Consider the following 24319-nt stretch of genomic DNA (forward strand, 5'->3'; position numbering starts at 1 on the left):
GTGTTCTTATCTGATTATTTCCTATCATCATGTGTGTCTGTAATATGGAGACAGAAGCACCATTCTGTCATCCAAGTTCTTGAGTCACCTTCAGTCTTTTAAAAACTAATTTCTTGTAATTAGTTATTTTGTATAAAGCAACTTCACTGTTGCTGTCGTTTCTTCCGCAGGCTATCGACAGCATCCACCAGGTGGGCCTCTACTGTCTGGCTCTGGTCCCGGCCAACACCTTACCTAAAACACCCCTGGGTGGCATCCACATCTCTGACACCAAGCAGTTCTTCTTAGATGGCAACCTGCACCCGTGCAACATCCTAATGTGTCCCCACACGTGTGTCACCAACCTGCCCAAGCCCCGCCAGAAGCAGCCCGGTAAGCGACACTTCCCCAAAGATGAGAGAAATTTGTGATTGTCCCGCGTGTGAGAGTCAGTCGGGATTATAAAGTATTTCGTAAAATAGAAGCGGTAGTTGGTAGCGTTACATAATGCACAGTGCACACATAACAGTTTCTGAATTTAGGAAGGCAATGTTTCTGCCACGTTGGCCCCTGGCTGTGGCAAATGTCACGCAATCGGCATACTCGAACACAGCCATTGTTTAACATCTGTTTCCCAAAATGAAATAGTAATGCAGTCTAGAATGTTTACCTTCCAGTCAAGTAAAAATGAAAGCTATTATAATTACAGGTATTAAAATATCCTTGGGTGCTTATTGCAAAAATGTGCTGTATTACAGCACATTCCTCTTCATATTTCTCTCCCTCCTGGTCTCTCTCCCTCTTGGTCTCTCTGTGTCTCTCTTACTTAATCTGTTGCTCCTTTCCTCCTATTTTTTTCTATTTGTCTCTCACTGTCCTTCCCTTCGCTTTCTCTGTCTCTCTCTCACACTTTCCCTTTCTCTTGTAGTTGGTGTAGGTCCTGCGTCCGTGATGGTGGGCAACCTGGTGGCGGGGAAGAGGATTGCCCAGGCTGCAGGCAGGGACCTCGGCATGATCGAAGACCAGGATCTTGTCCGGAAGGTAACATGACCATGAACACTGTAGCTCTCACTTTCAACAAGCCACTAACTTTGTATCTGGTAACTTTTTAGCCAGATTACCATTTTCAAAAGAGCCTCTTACTTGTCCTTCCAAATCAGCAGGAAACACACGATCAGTATCAATCATCCACTGTGTTAAAATGGTAAATAGTTAGGTTTGAAGACTTTCCACTGCCAGTGAAACAATGGCCCAGGCTCAGCCATAGCTCAGTTTTATAGATGTAAGAAAAAATCTGGACTCTTCTCTCTTTCTGCTCTCGTCTCTCTCTCTCTCTGGATGTAGCTCTGTATGTGGCCCACTGTGATGGTAAGAATTATGGCCCCCTTCTGGCATCTTCCCCACACCTTTGTTTATTCTTGTTATGCTCTAATCTATATTGTATTGTGGTTTTCTTTTGTGTGCTTGTGTTAAAATGTCTTACAAGCAACAATTTGCATGTTCATTTTTTTATCTGTGTTACCAGATATGTATATCCTTCTGTAGCTTTCCCTTGTTTTACTGCAAATGTTCCTTTCACATCCTAAGTTATAGTTTATTATTTTAAGAGCTGGATTGGCTCAGAGTATGTGGTGTAAATTGTTTGCACGTTGACAGCTGTGTACTGAGTTATTCCGTCTCTGAGCACCACCTATTTTTTTGTTTTATTTAGGTGAATTAAATTAAGTTCTTCCATCAGCACAGAACTCCTCCCTGTATAAACCCTCCATGTTTGTATTAATGTATGAAGATTATTAAAGCACACCCTCAGATATACAGTACATACATATAATTGTTTTATTTTTTTTATTTCAGCATCAGTATTTGACGGAGGCTCTACAGTGGAGGGCTCAGACAGACGCAGACCACGTCCTCTTTGTTCTTCTTAATGCCAAGGTATCAAACTGATCCTTTCATATGCTGAGAAAAACACTCTGTATACTTGTACTGTCATGCACAACATTAATAATATGGCATGGTGACCTTGTATCACTTTGTGGGCATTACTCCTGTCTTTCAGGGTGTACCAGTGAGCACAGCAACCTGCGTCCAGCTTCACAAGCGAGCGGAGAAGATAGCTGCAGCGCTCACTGAGAAAGGCAGCATCAACACTGGAGAGAACGTAGTTCTGCTCTATCCTCCTGGTGGGTTCTGCCTCTGGCTTCCTGTCTGTGGCTACGTAATACTCCCATTGATATTTATTATTGTAAGTTTTTTCTTTTCTTTTTTTACTTTGTCCTCCATCTTACTCTCAGGCATTGATTTGATCGCCGCCTTCTACGGCTGTCTTTACGCTGGATGTGTTCCTGTAAACGTCAGACCTCCGCACCCTCAGAACCTGGCAGCCACGCTGCCTACTGTCCGCATGATTATTGATGTAAGTGTGTGCTCTCATTGCATGCAAATGGGTTTGTGTGTACATACATGTGTATTAATTATTTTAATCCTAATATCAGGGTCTTTTTAGTTATGGCCTATATGTAGATGTGTATTATTAATAACCTGGAGACATTGGACATTGAGCCACCTGTGATGACCCTGCTACCTAAAAGAACTTGACTGTTCTGACTTGTTTTGTAATTGTAATTGTAACATGTTTTCTACTAGGTTAGACCTAACAATGAAACTGCAGTTCACCAAAGACCTGATAACTTAACCGCAAAATAAGGGCATCCTGTTTGCCTGAAATGTTTTCCATCTTTAATCACATTATTTCTATAGGCAATCTTGCATACACTGTAGGTGTTCTAACTGGGAAATGTCCCGCTCAGCGCAAAATCTTGGTCACAAGTCTTAAAAAAAGTTTTTAAAAATGATTGGATACTTATCGGAAATGTTTGTTCATGTTCTTTGTTTATGTAAAAGATGAAAAAAATCAGCTGATACATTGTTATTGGATTTTATTTTAATTCCCAAAAATCAATATCTTATTGGCCTCAAAACTCTAGTATCAGTTGGGCTGTAAGAAGATAGATCATGTTGTGTGCATGCGTTTATTTGTGCTTATGCCCGTTTTTGTCACTTCATATTTCACGTTTATTTTTTGACTATTTGTAGCAGCTTCTCCTATTCAAATGAATCATGCTTGTGTTTTGTTACCAGGTCAGTAAAGCTGCATGTATCCTTACCACTCAAAGCCTCCTGAGGACTCTGCGCTCCAAAGAGGCTGCTGCTTCTGTAAACATTAAAACGTGGCCAACAATCATTGACACAGGTAAGATACCAAAAGATAGGCTTTTTGTCCAGCAGACATTCTGATTTGTCATAGCAGCAAAAGCACAGGTGGTACTAATAACATTAACAATTTCTCTGTTATATAATTGTTGCCGTGAGAGTGACCGTGAGAAGCACCATGACTGAAGCAGCTACATGGAATTCACTCATCATTAGTTTTTATAGTTTATACCTGTGCTTTTCCTACTGTGACATGTCAAAATGTGTTGTGAAAAAGGCCTATTCTCATGCTCAGGCACCAACTTCACATGTATCAAAAGTGCAAAATGTTACAAATGATTTTGGAGAAAAAAATAAAATTCCTCTGGTGTCACCATCAGCCTTAAGTTCAACTGTAACACATATGTTAACCCTGAATCCACATTAGCTGTGAAAAGTCTAATGACAGCTGTTTTGTGAACCATTTTTGCTAAGTATTTGTAATAAGAAATGAGGGTACTCCTAAATTAAGAATACATGTTTACAGTAGATGAATTTTTCATGAGTCAAATTCAAGACTGTAAAAAGGCTTATCAATTGCGGGTAATAGTCGTCTTAGTGAATATAAAGTTAGAAGTGTATTAGGGCTGCAACAACTAATCGATAAAATCGATCAAATTCGATTACTAAAAAAGTTGGCAACGAATTTAATTATCGATTCGTTGTGTCGCGCAACTATTAGGCAACCTAGTCGCGGAGATAAAAAAAAAGAAATTGAGTTGAGCGCAGAGCGGAGCAGCGCGGAGCGAAAGAAAAGAAAAAAGAGCAGAGCGGGGGGGTAGAGGAAATACGGAGAGAGACCGGAGAGACCCGTAACGTTGTTCTGAAACACTCGGCGGAGGCAGAGAAATCAGTACGACCCAAGTCATCCAAGGTGTGGGAGCATTTCACACTAAATAAATCAAAAACGTGTTAATTGCAAGATAAGCAAAAGCGACACGGCATGGCACGGGCGCACCACGGTGATGAGTCAGCACCTAAAACGTAAACATGTTGGAGTCCGTGATGAGGAGGAAGGGAGTTCAACAGCAGGGTAAAGTCACTACACTATCCTACTTCTGTTCCGTTCTGAAGGGAGGAACGTACCGTCCCTCCAGTAGCTCTTCTGGTGCTGCTGTTTACTCGTTATCCAGCTGACTAGCATGACAAGCTAGCGTTAGCTCGGTAATAACAGTAATAAAGCAGGGGTGGTATACTTTGCAAGACTAAAGACACTGTTTTATTCACTCGCCTTTTTTAGCCCATTAATTTTTCAATCTGTTGTCATGTATATATTATGTATTTTGTCCCATATCAGTTATTGTTGACAAATATAATAGTGTGTGGTGTATAAACGAACTTAACTTGCACTTACTACAATGATGGTAATAATTTAATGAATAAGTGTGTGTGTGTGTGTGTGTCTGTCTGTTTGTCTGTCTGTCTGTCTGTCTGTCTGTGTGTCTTGTCTGTATCTGCTATTAGGGTTACTTAACCTTTACACAACTATTAACTAAAACAACAAGTATGTATGTATTGAGTTGTTGTCAATTAATGCTTTTTTTTTTTTATCCGATTCATCGATTAATCGAAAAAATTATCTACAGATTAATCCATTATTAAAATAATCGTTAGTTGCAGCCCTAAAGTGTATAAAGGGCACCGTTCTGTCAGAAGCGCTCCTATCAGTTAGTGTGGACTGTTTGCAGCATTAAGACAAACGGGAAGTGGGGCATTTCTCTGCAGTGCCTTCTCCTGTTATTACAAACAATGCTCAGTGGGTAGACAAACTTGTGATTAGATAAGTGCTTGGTACATTCTGTATGTCTACTTCGTTTTCCTTTTTAGTATATGGGTAATATATTATGTTACATTGAGAGCAATTATGGTTAATGTTTGTTGTGTCATTATTAATATAATTTAATATTTACTGTTCTCTGTGAAACATGCACTGTTGTTTTTTTTCAGATGACCTTCCTCGCCGCCGGCCTCCACAGATCTATAAGCCGCCCACAGCAGAGATGATTGCTTATCTGGACTTCAGTGTGTCCACTACAGGCATGCTCACTGGGGTCAAGGTGAGTCAGATGAGCTTCACTTTTAAATACTGCAGTGTTTGCTCTTGATCCCAATCCAATACCCTCATGCTATTACATACATACTGCTGAGCTCCTACAAGTCTTTCTCCCTCATTCGTTGGGTCTCCACCGCTTAAATTGGCTATCATTAATATTCTTATCAAAACAATGTATTAAGTGATAATGTGAAGACAATGTGAGAAGCATCGCCCGTAGTGATGAACCTACAGTGATATATCACCTGAATCTGCAGCCCCCTAGGCTTTACAGAGCGTTATGTGAGTTGAAGCTCAAATTTACTGCTTTGGTTTACTTTCACTCATAGTGTCGTTTTCGGCAGCAGCAGTAGCTGTCTTCAGTGAAAAAGCTCTAAAAACTCACCGTACACTACCTGCTCAACACCAAACGGCAGATATTTAAAGACAAGCTGTTGAACACAGTGGAGCACTTATCAGCTACAGAGCCAGATGTTTCCCTCAGGAGTTTTTGAGACCAAAAACAGAACTAAAAGAGAGTGAATATTAGACTTACATAAATCAGAATGCTAGAAACATAACAAATGAATGTGAATGTTGCTCCAGTAACTGCTGGATGTGTAAAATGTTTAACAATCTAAAAACTTAGCAGGGCAGAGTTTTTTCAGTCTAAAAAAACATCCATTGAACATTAATTAAGCCGGACAGATATGCTTCGGACCTTTTGATCTTTGGAGGGGTTTAAGTGATTATAAGACTTGTGCCTCTGGAAACTCCCAAACCTTGTGTACAACAGTCTAATTGTGTGTAAAGATATACAATTAAACATAATTCTGCAGCTGGATGGCCTGTGAGAAAAGGTTTAACTAGTGATGAGAAGTGAGAAGAAATTGAATCCTGAGTCTTCAGCCACCATGTTTTTACAAATTGTGTTATTTTTCAGTTAGGAGAAGGAAAGGTTCTCGTTGAGCGATAGAGAGACCAGTCAGTCATCTATTGTACAACCTTCCTGAAATTACCTCTTTCCCAAACTAAGGCCTATTGACCTTTGCCAGACCACAATGAGTGGAGTGACAATTGTGGACTGAAAACATACAGCAAGAAATACATCATAGAAGAGATACAAATGATTAATTTACATATATTTACCTGAACTGAATATAAAACAATGCATCCACAAGCAATGTTGCATTGCTAAAAGTTATTCCACTGTAGGATGTAAAAGGCTTCACAAAGTAGGAGTAGGCAAGACTGGTTGACAGAAAATTAGAAAATAATTCCTGGATATGCAGCAGTATCAGTGTGACATTTTCCTTTTGAGTTTCTAGTGTCTTCTTGTTTGTTGCAGGTCTCTCATGCAGCAGTCAGTGCACTTTGTCGCTCTATAAAGCTGCAGTGTGAACTGTACTCCTCTCGCCAAATAGCCATCTGCCTGGATCCTTACTGTGGGCTTGGCTTCGTCTTGTGGTGCCTCGCCAGGTGCAGTAAACCTACAATACATACATGCTGTGTAGCATGGTTTTCTCTGTTTTGTTGTTCCTCCCCCATTCATTCACTTTTTCTCCGTCATGTCTTGTCTTTTAGTGTTTACTCAGGTCACCAGTCCGTCCTGATTCCTCCCTTCGAGTTAGAGAGCTGCTTGTCTCTGTGGCTGAGCACGCTCAGTCAGTACCGTATCAGAGACACCTTCTGCTCCTATTCTGTCATGGAGCTCTGCACTAAAGGACTGGGTACTCAGACTGAGTTACTCAAGGTGAGGAACACACACACACACACACACACACACACACACACACACACACACATCATGAATTACAGATATTTAATATTTCTGAAGGATTTGATAATTCTGTGTGTGTTAGGGCTGTGCAATTGATTGAAATTTTAATCTTGATAACTATTTCAGCTCCTACTGATCACAGAAACAGAATCATTGAGAAAAATGATTACGATTTGCAAGTAAACGCTTACTTTGTCTTGTGTTAAAACGGGGTAAGGTATTAAGGGAAATTCACAGTTCTAGGTGTTTTCACTGGTGATTTGTTTAACTTTTTCACTGTTTTTTTAAGTTCAATAATTGCAACATCTTTCCAAAAGTCAATGAGTAATCATGTTAAATAATTTTGATTTCAGTATTGACCAAAATAATCATGATTATGACTTTTTTTTCCATAATCAAGCAGCCCTGGTGTGTGTGTGTGTTTGTGTGTGTGTGTGTGTGTGTGTGTGTGTTTGTGTGTGTGTGTGTGTGTGTGTGTGTGTGTGTGTGTGTGTGTTTTAGGCCCGTGGTGTGAGCCTGTCGTGTGTGCGGAGCTGCGTGGTGATAGCAGAGGAACGCCCTCGACTCTCCCTCTCACACTCCTTCTCCAAGCTGTTTAAGGACATCGGGCTGTCGTCCAGAGCTGTCAGCACTGCTTTTGGTTCCAGGGTTAACCTGGCCATCTGCCTGCAGGTACACCAACCAACTTAACCTGGCTTCAGAAGTACACTATACATGATACCTAGATGTGAATCAGTGGGACCTGTATGTACCTGCTCCTTGTGTGTTACAGGGCACCACTGGTCCTGATCCCTGTACGGTTTATGTGGACATGAAGTCCCTCCGCCATGACAGGTAACCAGGATGAAACAAACATTTAAAAAGTCTTTAGTTTCCTAAACTAAGCATTTAAATGTAAAGAGTATTATGTCAGTCCTGCTGTATACAGTATATGGTGTTTAGGTGTTAGCTGATATTTCAGAGACGGAGTGAATTGTAGATTGATTGTATATGCTGCTTATGTATGTGAATTTTGCAGAGTGAGGGTTGTGGAGAGAGGAGCCCCTCAGAGTCTTCCTCTAATGGAGTCTGGCAAGGTGAGATACTACAGATGTAAAGATTGTGGTGCATGTTGACAGTGTATATGACTCATTTTTTTCATCTACAGATACTGCCAGGTGTTCGGGTGATAATCGTAAATCCAGAGACCAGAGGTCCGCTTGGTGATTCTCATCTAGGAGAGGTAAGATGTATATACTGTACAACATGACAGTACAATGAAAAAGCCTTTTTCCTTCTGAAACCAAGCTGTGACCCAGTGTGTGCTTCTCTCTCTTAGATCTGGGTGAACAGCCCTCACAATGCCAGTGGCTACTACACCATCTATGGAGAGGAGAGTCTTCAGGCCAACCACTTCAACACCAAGCTCAGCTTTGGAGACCCACAGACCTTATGGGCCAGGACGGGATACTTGGGTTTTGTGAAAAGGACTGAGCTATTGGAAGCCAACGGGGGTAATTAGACCCTGACGGAGCTAATGTCTAGATTTAAAACAAAATAGATTGGACTCAGTCAGTCGATGATGATGAGTTTATTATGAGATAGATTCTGAACACTTTTAAACAGAAAGCACACTCCTAGCCGCTTACACTTTTTCTTTTGTTTTGTCTGCATATTCTTCTGGGTGTTTTATGTTGCCTGTATTTGTGTGCTCAGATCGGCACGACGCTCTCTTCGTGGTGGGATCACTGGATGAAACCTTGGAGCTAAGAGGGCTGCGCTATCACCCAATTGACATTGAAACCTCAGTGTCCCGGGCTCACCGCAGTATAGCTGAGAGGTGAGAATGGTCTTGATTTACATACCTTCCTGACTACGGCTGGGTACCAAATTCAATGCTTTTAAGGCACTGACCGAATTGCCTCTAAAGTATTGAGTATCAAAAAATGCCTCGTCATTCAATACCCAATTTCACTACCTAAGTAGTCAATCTCATCAGCGTCAGTGAGCCAATAAGCATGCAGCATGCTTCTAGCAAGATCTAACAATGTTGGTGATTGGCTGTCTAACGTTACACGTCGAAGAGGCACGCGGGAAAAACTCTACGTTACGCATGGAGACGGGGCTCACGTAGTAAAAAATTAATTAAAAGATTTGAACTGTAATGTGTAATGTTTTAATTTATTTTTGTTTTATAAAATTGGCAATCTCCGCTTCTAAAATGCAATCTGCTCCTATAGCAAACGAAAGCATATTGTGATCCATACATTTAATTACACTGTGAAGAAAGCTAAGCATATTTCCCAAAAGGTCCAACTATTCCTTTAAACATTGCTTTTGGGTTCTCGCTCCTCCCAGTGCTGTGTTTACGTGGACCAACCTGCTGGTGGTGGTGTCAGAGCTGTGTGGTTCAGAGCAGGATGCGCTGGACCTGGTGCCTCTGATAACCAACGTGGTCCTGGAGGAGCACCACCTCATCGTGGGTGTGGTGGTTATTGTGGACCCTGGGGTTATACCCATCAACTCCAGGGGAGAGAAACAACGCATGCACCTTCGTGACTCTTTCCTCGCTGACCAGCTGGATCCCATCTATGTTGCTTACAATATGTAAAGGGGTTGTGGTGGTCTGGTCTTATTCAGCCATCATCCACAGTCTGGATGCGTCTGCACCATCATCTTAGCACTTCATGGCTTTGGCCGAGGGTGAAAAGGAGAGCATGAACCCCATATACTGCCACCCAGCCCTGTGTGACACCAGCATATCTTGGCCACTGCATGTCTGTGATTGGAGCTGCCATGTTTGGAGTTCTTCACTGTGTTTCATTAATATAATTTTGCAAATGGGACAGAAGCAACATGTACTACATATGGCAACGAGAAAAAAGCCCCCTGTTGCATTTTTTTCGGGGAAAGGGCGAAAAAACATACAACAGGACCACTTTTGAATTGAATTATATATTAATGTCTTTGTGAAAACCCACTGTCTTATTCTGTACCTACCACAAACCTCTTAAAGCAATTTCCCTTCTGTGTCTACACAGATTCCAAGAGCTACTAAACTTAGATCAACAACTTGAAATATTTTTTACATGCAGCTTTTAAACAAACGCACACAAACGCATGCACTGAGCCCTTGTCATTTCTCGCTGACATGGGTGAATAAAAGAGGGCAGATGAAAGCAAACCATTAAACACTGTCTGTGTGCATTATTTAGAAAGTTTGTTTTGACCCATAATAATGAAGCCAAATACATTTTCACAACTTTCCTGCCCTAATATATTTCCTGCCTTATTAAAAACTTCAGCCATACATTCCTATCTTAATTTTTAATGAATCTGTTACTAATAGCTGTTTTATTGTCCTTTGGTTTTGACTAGTAATGGAAATCCTGACAGATATCCAAAGGGATCAAAAAAAAAGAGGAAAGAGGCCATATTCTGTACTGTACCTATAAAGGCCTGTTGTATTTTAGATACTGTACGTTACTGTATAGATATTGTCAATTGTATAAATGTACAAATGCTTGACTAGTCACTCTCAGTTGATGGTTTATGGATAGTTAACCCAGCTGAGGGATGATAATTGTAGCAGAGAGAGGATTGTAAATAAGATTTAACAGTTTTGACAGTACTTTTGAAATGGAATATTAGTTGTAAAATGGAGAGTTAAGATAATTATCTTTAAAGCATTGTTAGTCAGGATAGATATAACATTGCACTTTCTCAAAAATTGTCTATTTTATTATAACAATGAGGCATTATAATTAATGGTTCAGGAGCATATATTATTCTGAGGATTCTTGCTTGAGGAGCTTTGATAGTTTACCGGGAAGGCTATCACCGTTAAAGTCAGGGAACTTTCCTGTCGGCCATTGAAAAAAAGAAGAAGAAAAAAAACTGGCTGCTACCAAGTTATTTGGTAAAAACATTTTTTTTTTTTTTTTTTTTAAATTAGGCCCACAACTGTTCATCTAATATCCATTGCCATTGTACTTTGTATTGCTAAACAGCCATACTCCTCTTAGTTTTGTATTGCATAATAGAGTGTTTGAGAGTTTGGCCCTTTCCTTTTCATCTTCACACTCAAAGTTTATTCAAACTGTGTTTTGTCTTTGTGCAACTTTGTAAAGAATTACTTTGAATTCCAACAGGATTGTTGTTGGTACTTTAAATCTGTAGTCAATGGAGGCAAGTCATCATGTATCTGGATTAATTTATGTGTTCCGTCACTGGATTTAAAAGCACTTGTAAATGCAGTTGCAAAGCTGAGCTGAAACATCCTTGATTGGCTAGTAAAGTAATTGTATAAAAAAGGGTAAGCAGAAAAAATATATATTTGCATCAAGATGTATTTGCAAAGTGTATTTGGTTTCCTATAATCTTGTGCTTTCCTTGTGCTCCTTGCCATTATTTATAGGCTCTTTGTACTGGATTTTACTGTATTTCAGTGATGAACACTTAATGTCAACATGTAAATAGTTGTCCTTGTTATTTTTTGACTTTTACAATTATAACATTCAATCAAGCCAAACAACATTAGAAAATGTTAAGGTAAACAGGAATATGATCCATTAAATTACTGCACTTTGCACTGGTGGTACTTACAGTAGGTGTCTCCTAACTATGCCTATTTCATGTTACATTAAACATGTTACTAATTTTAGAAATATAATGCTTGACATTTGCTTTTGCCCAGTATAAGTCCACCTAGAGAAAAGACTAATAGCACTTCATCTTAGCTTTAACATTGCATCCTTTGTTTTCAGTAGAATGTTTGCATGATTCAGCCAAGCACAAGAAGAAATCAGCTTGAGGCACAAGTGGAGGAGATATGTATGAAATTGTATATTCAGGGAACAAAACTCATAACACAGGGATGGACCAGGTGGTCCCTTGGTGCAATCTGTGAATAATACCCATAAAATGTAGATTTTTTTTTGTCAAAACAAATCTCCTTGTGATTAAGGCAGATTTAATGTTTAAAAAGAGCGGTTACTGACAACCAGTGTCCATCGACCATTTACCTGCTTCGCTGGGAAGTCTACAAGGGCTTCCTTTGGTTTCCGCTCTTTTTCTCTATCAGAGTTCTTACACACTATGCAATCCCAATGACAGGGCAATTTAATTGCAAAGCTTGCACAGTCTGGTGAAATAAACATAAAGCTTAAACATTTTGTAATAACTAAAAGCAGAGGACTGATGAAATTTAACCAGTAGTGACTGTATTAATCTCTCTTGAGTTGTTCTATCAATATTTTGTGTATGCACTCTTGGTATGTTGTATATTAATTATTTTGTGAATTCTGAACTGCTCCGTGAGAGCGTGATCCACTGATGAATCTTTAATGTTAGGGAGGTGCTTTAACTCACATAGTTAAGAACTCAAGGTGGTACACCCCTTCCCATTTCTCTCACTTATTTTCTATTTTGGTTTGTTGTACTGTGTTTTATACTTTATGTAAGGTTATACAGAATAAACAAAGGCATTTAATCATTTCAGATGTCCTGATATATTCATGGGTTTAGTAATGATGTAACAGTGATTGAAATTGAACTTAAAGAATAGACTTTATTATTGCATCCATGTTTGAGAATTTATCATAATGGACAGAAAGGGTGTTTTCGGTCACAAAATCTCTGTGAATGGCTTGCTGAAAAGGCCAACACTCTTGGGTCCTTTTGAAGTAAAGGGAGGAAGCCCAACTTCAGAGTGCCAAATGTTTATAACATCTCTGCAAATTAATTTTCATACTATACAGAAATGAATAGAAAACCGACAGCTACCTGGAAGATGGGAAACATGAGTCTGAATTTTAAAACAGTTACACCATGATTTGTTAAAGGATTGGCACTGTACTGGTTTAAAAAAAGAGATGACCAAACACAAGAGGGCACAATCCGTGATCCAAAAATCTGTGGAAATACTACTATCTCAATGTGAAAAAAAGTAAAATGATTCATACTTTTAATTACATAGATGGACTATCAGGAAATGTAGGTCTACTTACAGTATTAAAGTACAAGTATTTGCTATTGCAGAATGACCCCTGTCAGAGTGTTACATTATTGCTGATGCATCACTGTGTAAGCAGCAGCATTTTAATGTTCTGGCGGGTTGTTGCAAGAATACTTGAGCAAAGCACTCTGTATTGTATGTAACAAACACAGATAGTAGCTATATAAAGGGTAACATATTGGACTTTTGTTCTTTTGTATGTGCCAGTTGCTCAAACTTTTTTCACCAATCACAAAGCCTAAAGAAACTATTACGTAATGCGTCTTTGCCAAACAGCACCGCCCATTTCCTTTGGGAAAAAAAGTGGTCTGCTAATTTTTTTTTAGCTGACATCTTTGTATTTTTAGCTGTTAGCCATTGCTGCTAAATAACTTTTCAAGGTATTTCTTGTGTCAAAGTATACACACGAATTGCACGAAGTCCACGCTGTGAACAAGAACAGTTACGCGGCCCTTGAAAAGGTAAATTTTGGCTGGCTGAGCGGTAGTTTTGTGCTCCGCTGTGACAGTAATGGCGGCTATTGCTTCGTCAACTCCTCGTCGTTCTACGAAAAGGGAAGGTGTAGTTAGCTTAATGGCTCCCCGTATCGCTGACGTCTATTGACGCGGTAACTTGCGTGCCAGTGACATAGTTACACATATTTGCTCATTGAGACAAAAGCTCATCCATCCTGGGAACCAGAGTAACAAAACTTGCCCCGCTTGTAGCTCTAAAACTGTTGTTTTTAACCGTTTAACTGAACGTTAGCTACCGTTAACTAGCAACGGTAACGTCGAACATTCTAGCAGTAATAACAGAAAGGATAACTTTAGATTTCGGCTTTAGCTAACGTTAGACGTTTGCGTAGGATGAAGTCGCCCTCTTAAACGTAAACATTTGCATTTAAATCATTAGGGTAACAAGTTAACAGAGTTGACTGTTGGGCCTAGCTATGTTCCGTAACTCCATGTTAACGTTAACGATAGTTGCATTGGCTAACACGATTGTTCCAAAGAGGAAGTCGTTTTTTAGTTCGCTTAACCTTACCTTTTTAACTTTAGAAAAAAATTGTTAGCCAAAGTATTAAACTGGGGTTTGATATCGCTTTGACGCTGTTTCACATTTGTCGGGAAGAGTTGTTAACTTCAATCAACAAATAGGGCACAGCGGAGTACAGCATATCTACAGACAGACACCCCGCCGCAGACAGTTGTTGTTACATTAGCTAGCGTCATTGTAAAACAGTAATATTGATTTATTTGTTCCCAGTTACTATGGAAGAAGTACAGCAGGGCAGCAATGGCACTGAGTTACAGACTGCTACCATCACTCCCTCTCAGTTCTCACAGATAGCCCAACAGGTAACTAATAGATCCCTTTCAAAATACCATTAAAAACTCATATTACTGAAATTTTATGTTGCCACCTTAGCTCTTGCACTGCTAATACCATTTGTCCGCTTTGTTAATGAATGCCATGCTGAAAGCACACTATAAGGTCTAAAATGGATCCAAGAGGAGAGTAATTTTGGTCGTGGACTAAAAAGCTTCCACATAGCTCTTCTTTTTTTCAGCCTTTAGCAGCAAAGTTTGAGAAAGAACATTGGAACTGAAACCATATCTTTAAAAATGGCATTGTATAAAGTAATCGTATAAAGAAATTGACACCATTTGAAGTTGTTATAGTGCTTATTCTCACTATCCAGTAGGCCTAGGCAATAATTCAATAATTTACCGTATTGTGATAGACAGTTGATCAAAACATGTTCAATATATATACCGATAAGAGACGGGACCACCAAATCTAGCCACTGGGTTTGTAAGACAGACGCGGCCCCATACTTATTTACAGTATTTGTGTGTTTTTCATTGTGTCGACGTTGGGGTTGATAATTGAAGAACAGTTGAATGTTATATTAAGTGTTAAACAGAAATGTTTAAATTTGGCATGTTTGTTCTTAATCTATTTAGGTAATTCAAATTATGAATAGTTATCAATATGATCAAGCAATATCATGATATACCTCTCAGCCACGCCCAGGCCTACTATCCCGTATAAATTAAGTCTTTAACAAAACTACTTATCTGCACAGTCTATCTGTCAATTTAGTAATAAAGGTAGGGAGTATTAAATCCAGGATTTAGTGTAACTAGTCTTCTTGATGGAGTCTTAAGTTCCTGTCTGAGTTCATAGCATCTGATAAGACAGTTGTATAAGCACAAGCATAAATCCTCACAACGGCGTAGGCCACTTACGTAGGCTATGGAGTAGGCTCTGCATAGAGCCTACGTACAACCATAAATCCGCCTTTAGAATAATAATCTGAGCATGTCAGTGGCAAAAACAACACTTTTAGTGGACGAAATTGACGATACACATCTGCCCTTTATGATTATATTACATCTCGGTTTGCTGCTGCCGGTTACAGCGTTTTCACTCAAAACTGGACCAGTTTCTTTGTTCTTTGTTCACATTAGTTATTTAGACACCAATGCATGGGAAAATAGGGAGAAAAAACCACATAACCACATACTTGGTCATATTGCTACGAGACCCAATGTGTGTTCTTTTAGGCTAGATGAAATGATAAAGTGAGTCGGTTTTTTAAAGTAGATTTTAAATGATCAGTTCACCCAAATTACACATTTTCCTTAGATCCCTTTGTGATATCTAGTCATGCAGATAGTTTTGGTTTTATGAGATCTCCATCTTCAAGATTTCAGCCCACAAAAAAAAAAAAAAACTATTAACTTGTCTTTGCAAAAACAATGGCTTCGTTACTCAAGATAACGGACAGCCGTCACTGACTATTGCTTCAGTAGAACATAGATCCCACGGAAACCATTCACAGTGCGGTCTAATCCACAGTAACAAGGGCAACTGTTAGGAACATGAGCGAAATTCCATTCACCTTCATTGTATTGTGGTGTATTATGGTCAGTGGTAGATATCTCAATTCTAAGCACATAAAACTAAAATGGTCTCCATGGCTTGATGCTAAAACGTGTTTTGTGTAATTCGGGTGAAATTATGACCCTTTTTAAGCAATTCTTTTGATACAAATGTCTTACTGAGCTTCTGAACTCGCTTTATTTTTTTTAATTATTTTATTATTTATTTTTTTGCACAATTGCCATGATAAATATGTTGTTTTTTGTGAATATAAAATTGTGTTTGGGTTTTTGTAGATGTCACTGGGTGGTGGCTCTGTGGCGGTTTTGCAGCTGCCAGGGGGTCAGTTTCAGGTCCAAGGAGTGATCCAGTCTGCACAGTCGTCAGTCATTCAGTCCCCTCAGATGCAGACTGCACAGGTGAGACTACCCGGTTTTCTTGACACTGTAATAATTGTTTCCATTGTTTCTAGATGACATCCCGTGTTAAATGAATCTCTTTAGTTTCTTTTTACAAACCTTCACTATGCCATTTTATACAATTACTCATTGTGCACTTTGTTAATCCACCTCCCTCTTTCAAGGCCCTGGATTCAGATAGTGATGATTCACAAGACTCATCAGACAGTGGAGCTGCAGCACATAAGACCAGAGAAATACTGGCGAGACGGCCTTCATACAGGTAAAAAAAAAAAAAACTACAAGCAAAGCTCAACACCCAAACAGTCCTATGAGATGAATACATGTGACCCTCCTCATCTCACATTGTAGAAAAATCCTAAATGAACTTTCATCTGAGGAAGTGACACACATTGAGGGAAAGGATAACAGCATGGTATCGACTGGAGTTACAGTACCCACCACCCAAATCTACCAGACCAGCACCGGCCAGTACAGTACGAACTTCTCCCTTCAATAGTACTTGCATGAAAAAGAGTGGGCCCCAAAGTGGGGCCAATTGGCCTATGAAATTGAAAATTTGTTTGTAGGAATTAATTAAAAAAAAAAACATTGGATTTCTGCAAAAGAAAATTTGGGATAATTACAATTATTTAATATTACTGTAGGCTTTTGCAGCAGGAAGTTTTCCACAGTTAGTATGCTTACCAGACAGAGCTATATACCACAAAAGTTATTGTAAGATAATGGGTGAAATTCCCCAAAAGTCTGTATGATTTATTTTATTTTTTTAATGGTTTAAAAAAAAAAGAAAAGAGTGCTCTCTAGTATCTAGAATGTCAGCCTAGCCAGCTGAAATGTGATTTTTACAATTCTGATGCCATTTCTGTGATTATCTAGTTACCATAGCAGCTAATGGCACAATCCAGCTGGCAACTTCGGGGTCTGATGCCATTCAGGGGCTACAGGCTGTCACCATGGCCAACTCTGGTGGAGCCCAGCAGGGCACCACCATCCTTCAGTATGCACAGACATCTGACGGCCAGCAGATACTGGTGCCTAGCAACCAGGTTGTTGTACAAGGTGAGCAAAACATGGCCTATTCAAAGAAAATGCATCTGAATTTCTAAGTTTTCTAAGCCAATTTGACCTGCTAACTTAGTCGCTTTTCATAAGGAGATTCCAGCAGGGGGCCAAAATGTGTAAGGCGTTCAGACAGACGATAGCACGGAGTCAAAACATACAGTTGTAAAATCACGCAGTATCATGCACTGTTGTGTTTTGTCTTTGTGACTTCATATTTGCTTTATATTTGCATATATATCTGCTCGCTGGTTTTTAACTTGCCCACATCAACACAGCTCCTCCATAGTTTTGACACAGTGCTATTGCAGTTGGAATGTGGCTTTACTTTGATGTGCCTTTCTTCCAAAAGGGATGATTTGATTAGAGTGTAATTAATATCAACGTTTAGCATCTTTAAAAGCTTGTCCTTAGGTAAACTAGTTCATGGATTTTCATTCACACAGGTTAACACATTTTTCAGTATTATTGACACCAGAAAAGTAGTAATAAGGCTAACAAATTGTTGTTTTTTGGTTGGTATTGCTAACAAATGACACATTACCATCTAAACTTCACAAGTGAGATCTCTCAAGTGGTGCATGCTGTGTTGCAGAGCTGTCGTGACCCCTGCTGTCATCTTTTGACAGGTGCAGGAGGAGAGGTGCAAACATACCAGATCCGCACTGCGCCCACATCCAGCTCCATGCCTCAAACTGTAGTTATGACCTCCCCTATGGGAATATCTCAGGGCAAGAGTGATGACCCAACAATGAAGAGGGAAATAAGGCTTGCAAAAAACAGGTAAGTGTACAGTGTATTTCTGGGTTTTGTATAGAAAAGTGAAAGAAAAATGTCAAATCTCCCGGACATTCTGGACAAAGACAGTCAAACAGTATTTGTCTACATTGAAATATCAAAGGCAAATAAAATAATAAAATGAACATAGATGGATACACTAAAAGAAAGAGCTGTCTTGACTAATTGATGCTCTCATTACTGTAGTAATGAAGGATGCATGTTCTGCTCTCCACTTGATAAGTAAATTATTTTCTCATAGAAATATAGAACACTGCTCTGCCTTGTGCGTTTTGTCTGAGGTGTTTGACAGGTCATTAATTAGCTTGTGAGAGTTGAAAGAATGGCAACATGCCGATCTATCTTATGTAGTGAACAATGCATAGGAGAATGGTAACAGGAGAAAAACAGAAGAAGAAGAAAAAAGGTTTTGTAATGATGCAGTAGTGCCATTACTGGAATTATGGAGAGCTTAAAAACAGGAAAACTTCCTAATTAATAGTTAAGTATCTTGTTCATTTCTTGTACATTTGTTACTTGCACATATTTCCCTGATACAGCTGTAGCTGTGATATATGTAATTTTATGTTAAAGTAGTGACAACGCTGTACATTGTGATGCACTCACTGTATGTGCAGTCATTGCATAATCTTTTAGTTGGACTAACTGCAAATTTTTGTCCCTCTTGTAGAGAGGCAGCCCGTGAATGTCGACGGAAGAAAAAGGAATATGTTAAATGCCTCGAAAACCGTGTAGCTGTTCTTGAAAACCAAAACAAGACCCTGATCGAAGAACTCAAAACATTAAAGGACCTTTATTGTGTTAAAACAGGATAACCTGTTTGAATAGAAGTTGAGGATTGGGACATAATGTGGGAGCAGCACAGCTCAGCCATTTGGACAAACAGGGTTTCTGGGAACACTTCATTTCAGGCTGAGAGTCTCCATTTTTTTTTTACTCTGTTTGATATAAAAGTGACTTGTAATGGCAGTATGGTATACTGGACTAACAAAAATAAATTGGCCATTTTACCACCTGCTGTTTTTTTTTTTTTTTTTGCTAATGCTATAACATTTATAGTTGTGTACATTTTTAATACTGGGAGGTTTGAAATTGTGAGCTTTAACTTTGAGTCTCAGTTTGTAAATGTATCCCTTTCCTTTTTCTTGTGTTTTTAAAAATGTTGCTGTTGGAATTTTATTAAATCTAACAGCATCAGCAGAATTTTGACTGTATAAAAACCACACAGACATAATTCCTGTTTATATTGTGAACCAGCAATTCCCCTCATTTCCCTATAAGGAGATGTTACAATTGTCATTCCTTATTGTTTTGAGTGTGGTCTGTTTGGTTGTTTCTTGGCAGTTACTTAGACAATCAGGGAAAAAAAGCAGTGTCCAGGTAATATTTATTATGTACATCTTGGGAGGGGTGGGGAAGAAGAACAAACGGTGTATGAAATGTTGCTGATTCTGTAAGTAAATAAATATATTTTCATTCAGTAATTGCAGTGTGGCAAGTATTTTTGATCATTGGAAATGAAAATGTACAGATTGCGTTTGGTAATATGAAACCTGCAGACTCAATGTGGACCAATGTTAGCAGTGGACCAATGAAAATGTTGGTAGGTATATATATATATATATATATATATATATATATATATAAAATAGGAAATATATAAAATAGGAAAGAAAATAAAATAGGTTAACAGTGAATAAAAATATGCTCAGTAAATAAAGACTGGGCTTAGAGTGAAAATAATATAAAAGTTTCTGAAGCTCAAAAGAGGCACACTAAAGTCTGCCCATTCCCCCCTGCATTCATTTAATGGAATATCCCATGATATGTGGTCTTATCATTAGAGTAACCTCAGGAGCCTGAATATGTTTTAGGTGAAGTTCAGAAAAACCAGCTGCCTCTAGATCTTTCCATGTTGCTCTGGTAACCATGCATCCATCTCCAAGATAGTACCACAGAGGCTCAAACACATGCTGAAAGAAGTATGTCCAGGAGGAGGGATCTGAGACAACATGCTCCAAAAAGTAGAAGGCGCCACCCTGTAGGAGAGCCAATAAAAACATTTGTAATCAAATCAGATCATGTAACTTTGCAACTGTAGTGCTTGCAATTTGTTTCCTGGCTTTTGTTAGTTAGGACTGTGAAGCAGAAAGAGAGGCAGATTTATGGGGATTCAGAAGTTAACAATAGATGTGAATTGGCCATTCTGAACTGACTGTGATGATCATTCAAATGTCTTACAGTACAAACGAACATTGTGCAGCCTGCCATTGGAATGTGTGAAAATGATAAAAAAATAAAAATAAAATAGGACAGTTCTAACAAACTAATACAAATATCTCCTACAGCATTTTAAGGAAGCATACGGAGACTCACTGTTTTGAGGATGCGTCGGACCTCCTGCAACACCTGCTGCACGTTGCTGACAGAACAGAGAACCAAGGTGCAGACAACAACGTCCAGTGACTCATCCTTTATCTCCTCCATGTCCTCCCCAGAGGTAACTATAAACGTGTCGTAAGTCAAATGCGTGTTTGCGTCCATGCTCATCCGCAGGTACTTCTCGAAGTGTGGGTTGGGGTCGGTGCAGATCACTGTGCAGCCGTGGGGGTAAAACTTGAAGTTTGCCCCGCTGCCACAGCCTATCTCCAGCAGGCGAAGAGTACCGTCGGTGTTATTAAATCTACCCACGTTTCGGAAAAGGTCCCTCTTCGTTTCGTGCATTTTATCGTTGTATGAAAATGTTATATTGTAGGCAAGCAAGGGAAACACGCGTTTGTACATACCGTACAGGCCTGTGATCTTCATTACGTGTAAGGGTAAAGTCAACAAAAAACAAAGCAGTCTGCATAATTTCATGGGACAAGACTTCATTTTTTTTTCTGAGATAAACAACGCCGTGCTGAGGCAGGTGACTTTACAAGATTAAAAGATTACACTCTTAATACCTGAGAGACTATGTCTGTGTTGCACTTTCACCACACGATGGCGCAAATACACTACTGTGCATGAGTGGCAAATGTGAGACAAGTCCAAGTTCCCCCCAAATCTTTGGCTTTCCTGTCTATATCATACAATACTCGTTTAATAAGAAAACAATAATAATGCAGCAGAATTAAACTCGTTTCTCACCAACATTAAGACAAAACACAATCGGCTTAATAATAACAGCAAAAAAATATGTTTTTATTAACACAACTGTCATGTCAATGAAATTAATCTAGCAGCAGCACACATAAACACTGACGGCAGAAATTCCCTATGGCAGTATCATATTGATTTATCAGCAAAAACTTGGAGATGGGAAATGACGAATAGAAGATTAAACATGTTTTTTACTTAAACTGCATACAAAGTGAGTATTGTGTGCTGTCTATGTAATGGTTTTAATCAAGGTGTCAATGTGTCTTTACAAAACACAAAGACCAAAGTTTTTTTAATACAAAAATAAAATTAGTATTAAATTGGCTGGCGATCACTGGTGTTCAGTCATATTACAAAAGGCAAGGAGAGGCATTAACTGCTTGTCATATTCATGCACTAGTTGTGAGGCAAGCTTACGACAAAGCTAATGACACAGAACCTATTTTACAGCATAACCCATGATGTGTGGTTTGACTATGAACATAAGTGGCGCTTCGATGTGTCTCAGTTTGAGTTCAGAGAATCCAGCTGCCTCCACATGTTTCCATGTTTCCCGGGTGACCTCACATCCATCACCAAAATAGTACCATGGAGGCTGCAGAACATGCTGGAAGAAGTATGCCCAAGTTGATGGATCTGCAACAACATGCTCTAGGAAAAAGAAGGCTCCACCCTGCAAAGCAAAGATTTGTTATAGATAGAGCTGGGCAATATATCGATATTGTATCAATATCGTGATATGAGACTAGATATCGTCTTACATTTTGGATATTGTAATATGGCATAAGTGTTGTCTTTTAGTTGTAATTGTTCTATTATTTGCCTTTACCCACTTAGTCATTATATCCACATTACAGATGATTATTTATCAAAAATCTCATTGTGTTAATATTTTGTGAAAGCACCAATAGTCAACCCTACAATATCGTTGCGGTATTGATATCGAGGTATTTGGTCAAAAATATCGTGATATTTGATTTTCTCAATATCGCCCAGCCCTAGTTATAGATATACTTTGCATCAACCTGATGCATGTTTACTTTTCTACCTGAAAGAAATGGGTTTCCATTCTTTCCTCATGTTAGACAATGAATACATTTTTGTTACATTATGTTTCCTGTAAGGCCTACGGTTTGAAACTCAGGATCATTTTATTGAATAGTCAAATACAAAAACTTAAGTTGAATATCATGAAACTTGACATGGAGTAAGTGTCTAAGTAGCCTATATTATACCTAATGAGGGCACCATATCTTGTTTCAGATATGTAATGTTGGCACACAGGTCAAAGGTAGATGGTTGATAAAAGAATGCGAAAATTCTGTGGCAACAATCTAAAGGTATAATAATTAGTACTTTTGGCTGGTGCATGTGTGGGGGGATCATTTCTCTGCTTTGCATGTTTTGCATCTGTATGTCAAGCAAATAAATGAAAAATAATGCTTTGCTTCTTGGTTAGTGAGTTAATGTCCACTGGTAAATGATTGATCCAGTAGTTGCACTTTATTGGAACAGTGGCATCAATAGCAATGCAGGACATGGCTGCAAATCAGCATTTTTGGGGGAATTAATTTTTGGACGAATGGGTTATTTCAGGAGTCACACAACTTACTGGTCTCAGTATGCGACGCGCCTCTCGCAGAGTTTGGGTTATGTTGTTGACAGAGCAGAGCACCAGAGTGCAGACAACAACGTCTACCGATTCGCTCTCAACTGACCCCATGTCCTCCCCCGATGCCACCACAAATCTCTCGAAGGTGAGGTGGTCATTCTCGCCGATATTTTTCTTCAGATATTTCTGAAAATGAGGGTTCGGGTCAGTGCAGATCACCTTGCAACCAGGCGGATAAAACTCAAAATTTGCGCCGGTGCCGCAGCCGATCTCCAAGATTGTGAGCGTCCCGCCAGGCTTGTTGAACTCGGGGAGACTGCGAAACAGCTCCTTCTTCTTGTCGTACATTTTCTTGTTGTACGTTTTAGAAAACCGGTATAACCAAATTGGGAAGACACGTTTGTATAGTTCATACAGACCGACCGCTTGGATCAGATGAAGGGGCAAGCATAACACATTGACGATTAATGTACAACATTTCATTAGGAAAGCCATTTTTTCTGCCCCAAACGTCCTTGGCGACAGCAGAGCGTCAACTGCCAACTGAACTTAATCCTCCCAGAGCACCAGAGATGGTTTGTCTAGAACCGAGAAGCCCCCATAGACAGTATATAAGCGCCCCCCCCAACTCTGAGTAACGTCCTGTAACTGTGTCACGTGGGCTCCGCCACTGCCACGCCTCTTTAGGAGACTAGCGGCAGGTCCATGCAAGTCTCGGTCCATGTGAAGAAGTGAACGTGAACACAGATTATGAGCGATTCGTTCGCCCCATAGTCACTAAAGTAAATATTGGACCCATATTTCACAGGCCGCACATCTCCAGAACATTTTGACACCAACATGGCATTTTTTCAGGATGAAACATCAGGAGAAAATTAACCTTGTTTGGGAGCCGTTTCTGGCTCAGGACTAAACTCTCGCGAGATCTGGCAACAGTGAACGCCATAACAAAACTAATGTCCGTGATGTCTTTTAGCTGTGTGAATATCTAACGTTAGCAATATTAACAAATTATTTAAATATAACTTTTCAGCCATCCACACACGTTCAAACGAGGCCACGCCCCTTCAGGAGACAGGAAGTGTGTACTGCTATCTTTAGTAGAGAGGATCTAAACCTAGAGGTCTATACTAAAGATTGCACATTTCAAGCAGCGCAGCTGCGCCAGTGGCCGTGCGGGCGGGCAGTTCTTGTGCGTAGGCTACTATGAAATTGAATCCTACCGGTGCCCCAAAACACTAGATGCCGATTCGCATGGGACTAATATCACCTGACCTCTGTGACATTTTTAATTGACAAATTACGGACATGGCAGACTGCTTGGCCTCCTGTATTGCTGCTTGCAGCTCTTTCTCCAGAACAATTGCACCCTGAA

The 24319-nt window shown here is 39.5% G+C and overlaps 5 protein-coding genes across 8 annotated transcripts in view; 3 read left to right on the plus strand and 2 right to left on the minus strand.

The window, feature by feature from the left end:
- dip2bb (disco-interacting protein 2 homolog Bb) overlaps positions 1-12518 on the plus strand; it is a 40869-nt gene extending 28351 nt beyond the window's left edge. Inside the window, exons 23-38 of the mRNA XM_028576409.1 lie at positions 171-372; positions 908-1020; positions 1834-1914; positions 2039-2162; positions 2274-2395; positions 3121-3232; positions 5179-5288; positions 6612-6742; positions 6848-7016; positions 7545-7715; positions 7816-7877; positions 8062-8119; positions 8191-8265; positions 8362-8536; positions 8739-8862; positions 9381-12518. Of these exons, the coding sequence (XP_028432210.1) occupies positions 171-372; positions 908-1020; positions 1834-1914; positions 2039-2162; positions 2274-2395; positions 3121-3232; positions 5179-5288; positions 6612-6742; positions 6848-7016; positions 7545-7715; positions 7816-7877; positions 8062-8119; positions 8191-8265; positions 8362-8536; positions 8739-8862; positions 9381-9633 (2082 nt within the window). The 3' untranslated portion in view covers positions 9634-12518. The remainder of the gene's footprint in view (positions 1-170; positions 373-907; positions 1021-1833; positions 1915-2038; positions 2163-2273; positions 2396-3120; positions 3233-5178; positions 5289-6611; positions 6743-6847; positions 7017-7544; positions 7716-7815; positions 7878-8061; positions 8120-8190; positions 8266-8361; positions 8537-8738; positions 8863-9380) is intronic.
- Positions 12519-13315: 797 nt separating this feature from the next.
- atf1 (activating transcription factor 1) lies at positions 13316-19372 on the plus strand. Of its 4 annotated transcripts, none has more exons than XM_028576763.1 (8): positions 13316-13499; positions 14287-14378; positions 16206-16328; positions 16493-16590; positions 16680-16804; positions 17208-17390; positions 18020-18173; positions 18859-19372. In XM_028576763.1, the coding sequence occupies exons 2-8, from the start codon at positions 14292-14294 to the stop codon at positions 19001-19003; spliced, it is 915 nt and encodes a 304-aa protein (XP_028432564.1). In that variant the 5' UTR covers positions 13316-13499; positions 14287-14291; the 3' UTR covers positions 19004-19372. The 4 variants fall into 4 exon arrangements, with proteins under 4 accessions (XP_028432564.1, XP_028432567.1, XP_028432565.1 ...); XM_028576764.1 differs by lacking the exon at positions 13316-13499 and adding an exon at positions 13540-13645; XM_028576765.1 differs by lacking the exon at positions 13316-13499 and adding an exon at positions 13698-13906.
- A 544-nt stretch (positions 19373-19916) lies between these two features.
- LOC114554272 (methyltransferase-like protein 7A) lies at positions 19917-21056 on the minus strand. Its single transcript, XM_028575999.1, has 2 exons — positions 20565-21056; positions 19917-20227 (listed from the first exon to the last, which is right to left on the minus strand). Exons 1-2 carry the CDS (start codon positions 21045-21047, stop codon positions 19991-19993), a joined length of 720 nt encoding a protein of 239 aa, XP_028431800.1. The 5' UTR covers positions 21048-21056; the 3' UTR covers positions 19917-19990.
- The window catches only part of scn8ab (sodium channel, voltage gated, type VIII, alpha subunit b), a 70972-nt gene continuing 67203 nt past the window's right edge, over positions 20551-24319 (plus strand). Inside the window, exon 1 of the mRNA XM_028576000.1 lies at positions 20551-20688. The gene's annotated coding sequence lies outside the window, so the exon portion shown is untranslated. The remainder of the gene's footprint in view (positions 20689-24319) is intronic.
- On the minus strand, positions 21347-23538 carry LOC114554271 (methyltransferase-like protein 7A). The gene is made up of 2 exons (XM_028575998.1): positions 22945-23538; positions 21347-22005 (listed from the first exon to the last, which is right to left on the minus strand). Exons 1-2 carry the CDS (start codon positions 23437-23439, stop codon positions 21772-21774), a joined length of 729 nt encoding a protein of 242 aa, XP_028431799.1. The 5' UTR covers positions 23440-23538; the 3' UTR covers positions 21347-21771.

This window comes from Perca flavescens, chromosome 4 (assembly GCF_004354835.1).
Source record: "Perca flavescens isolate YP-PL-M2 chromosome 4, PFLA_1.0, whole genome shotgun sequence".
Taxonomy (NCBI): Eukaryota; Metazoa; Chordata; class Actinopteri; order Perciformes; family Percidae; genus Perca; species Perca flavescens.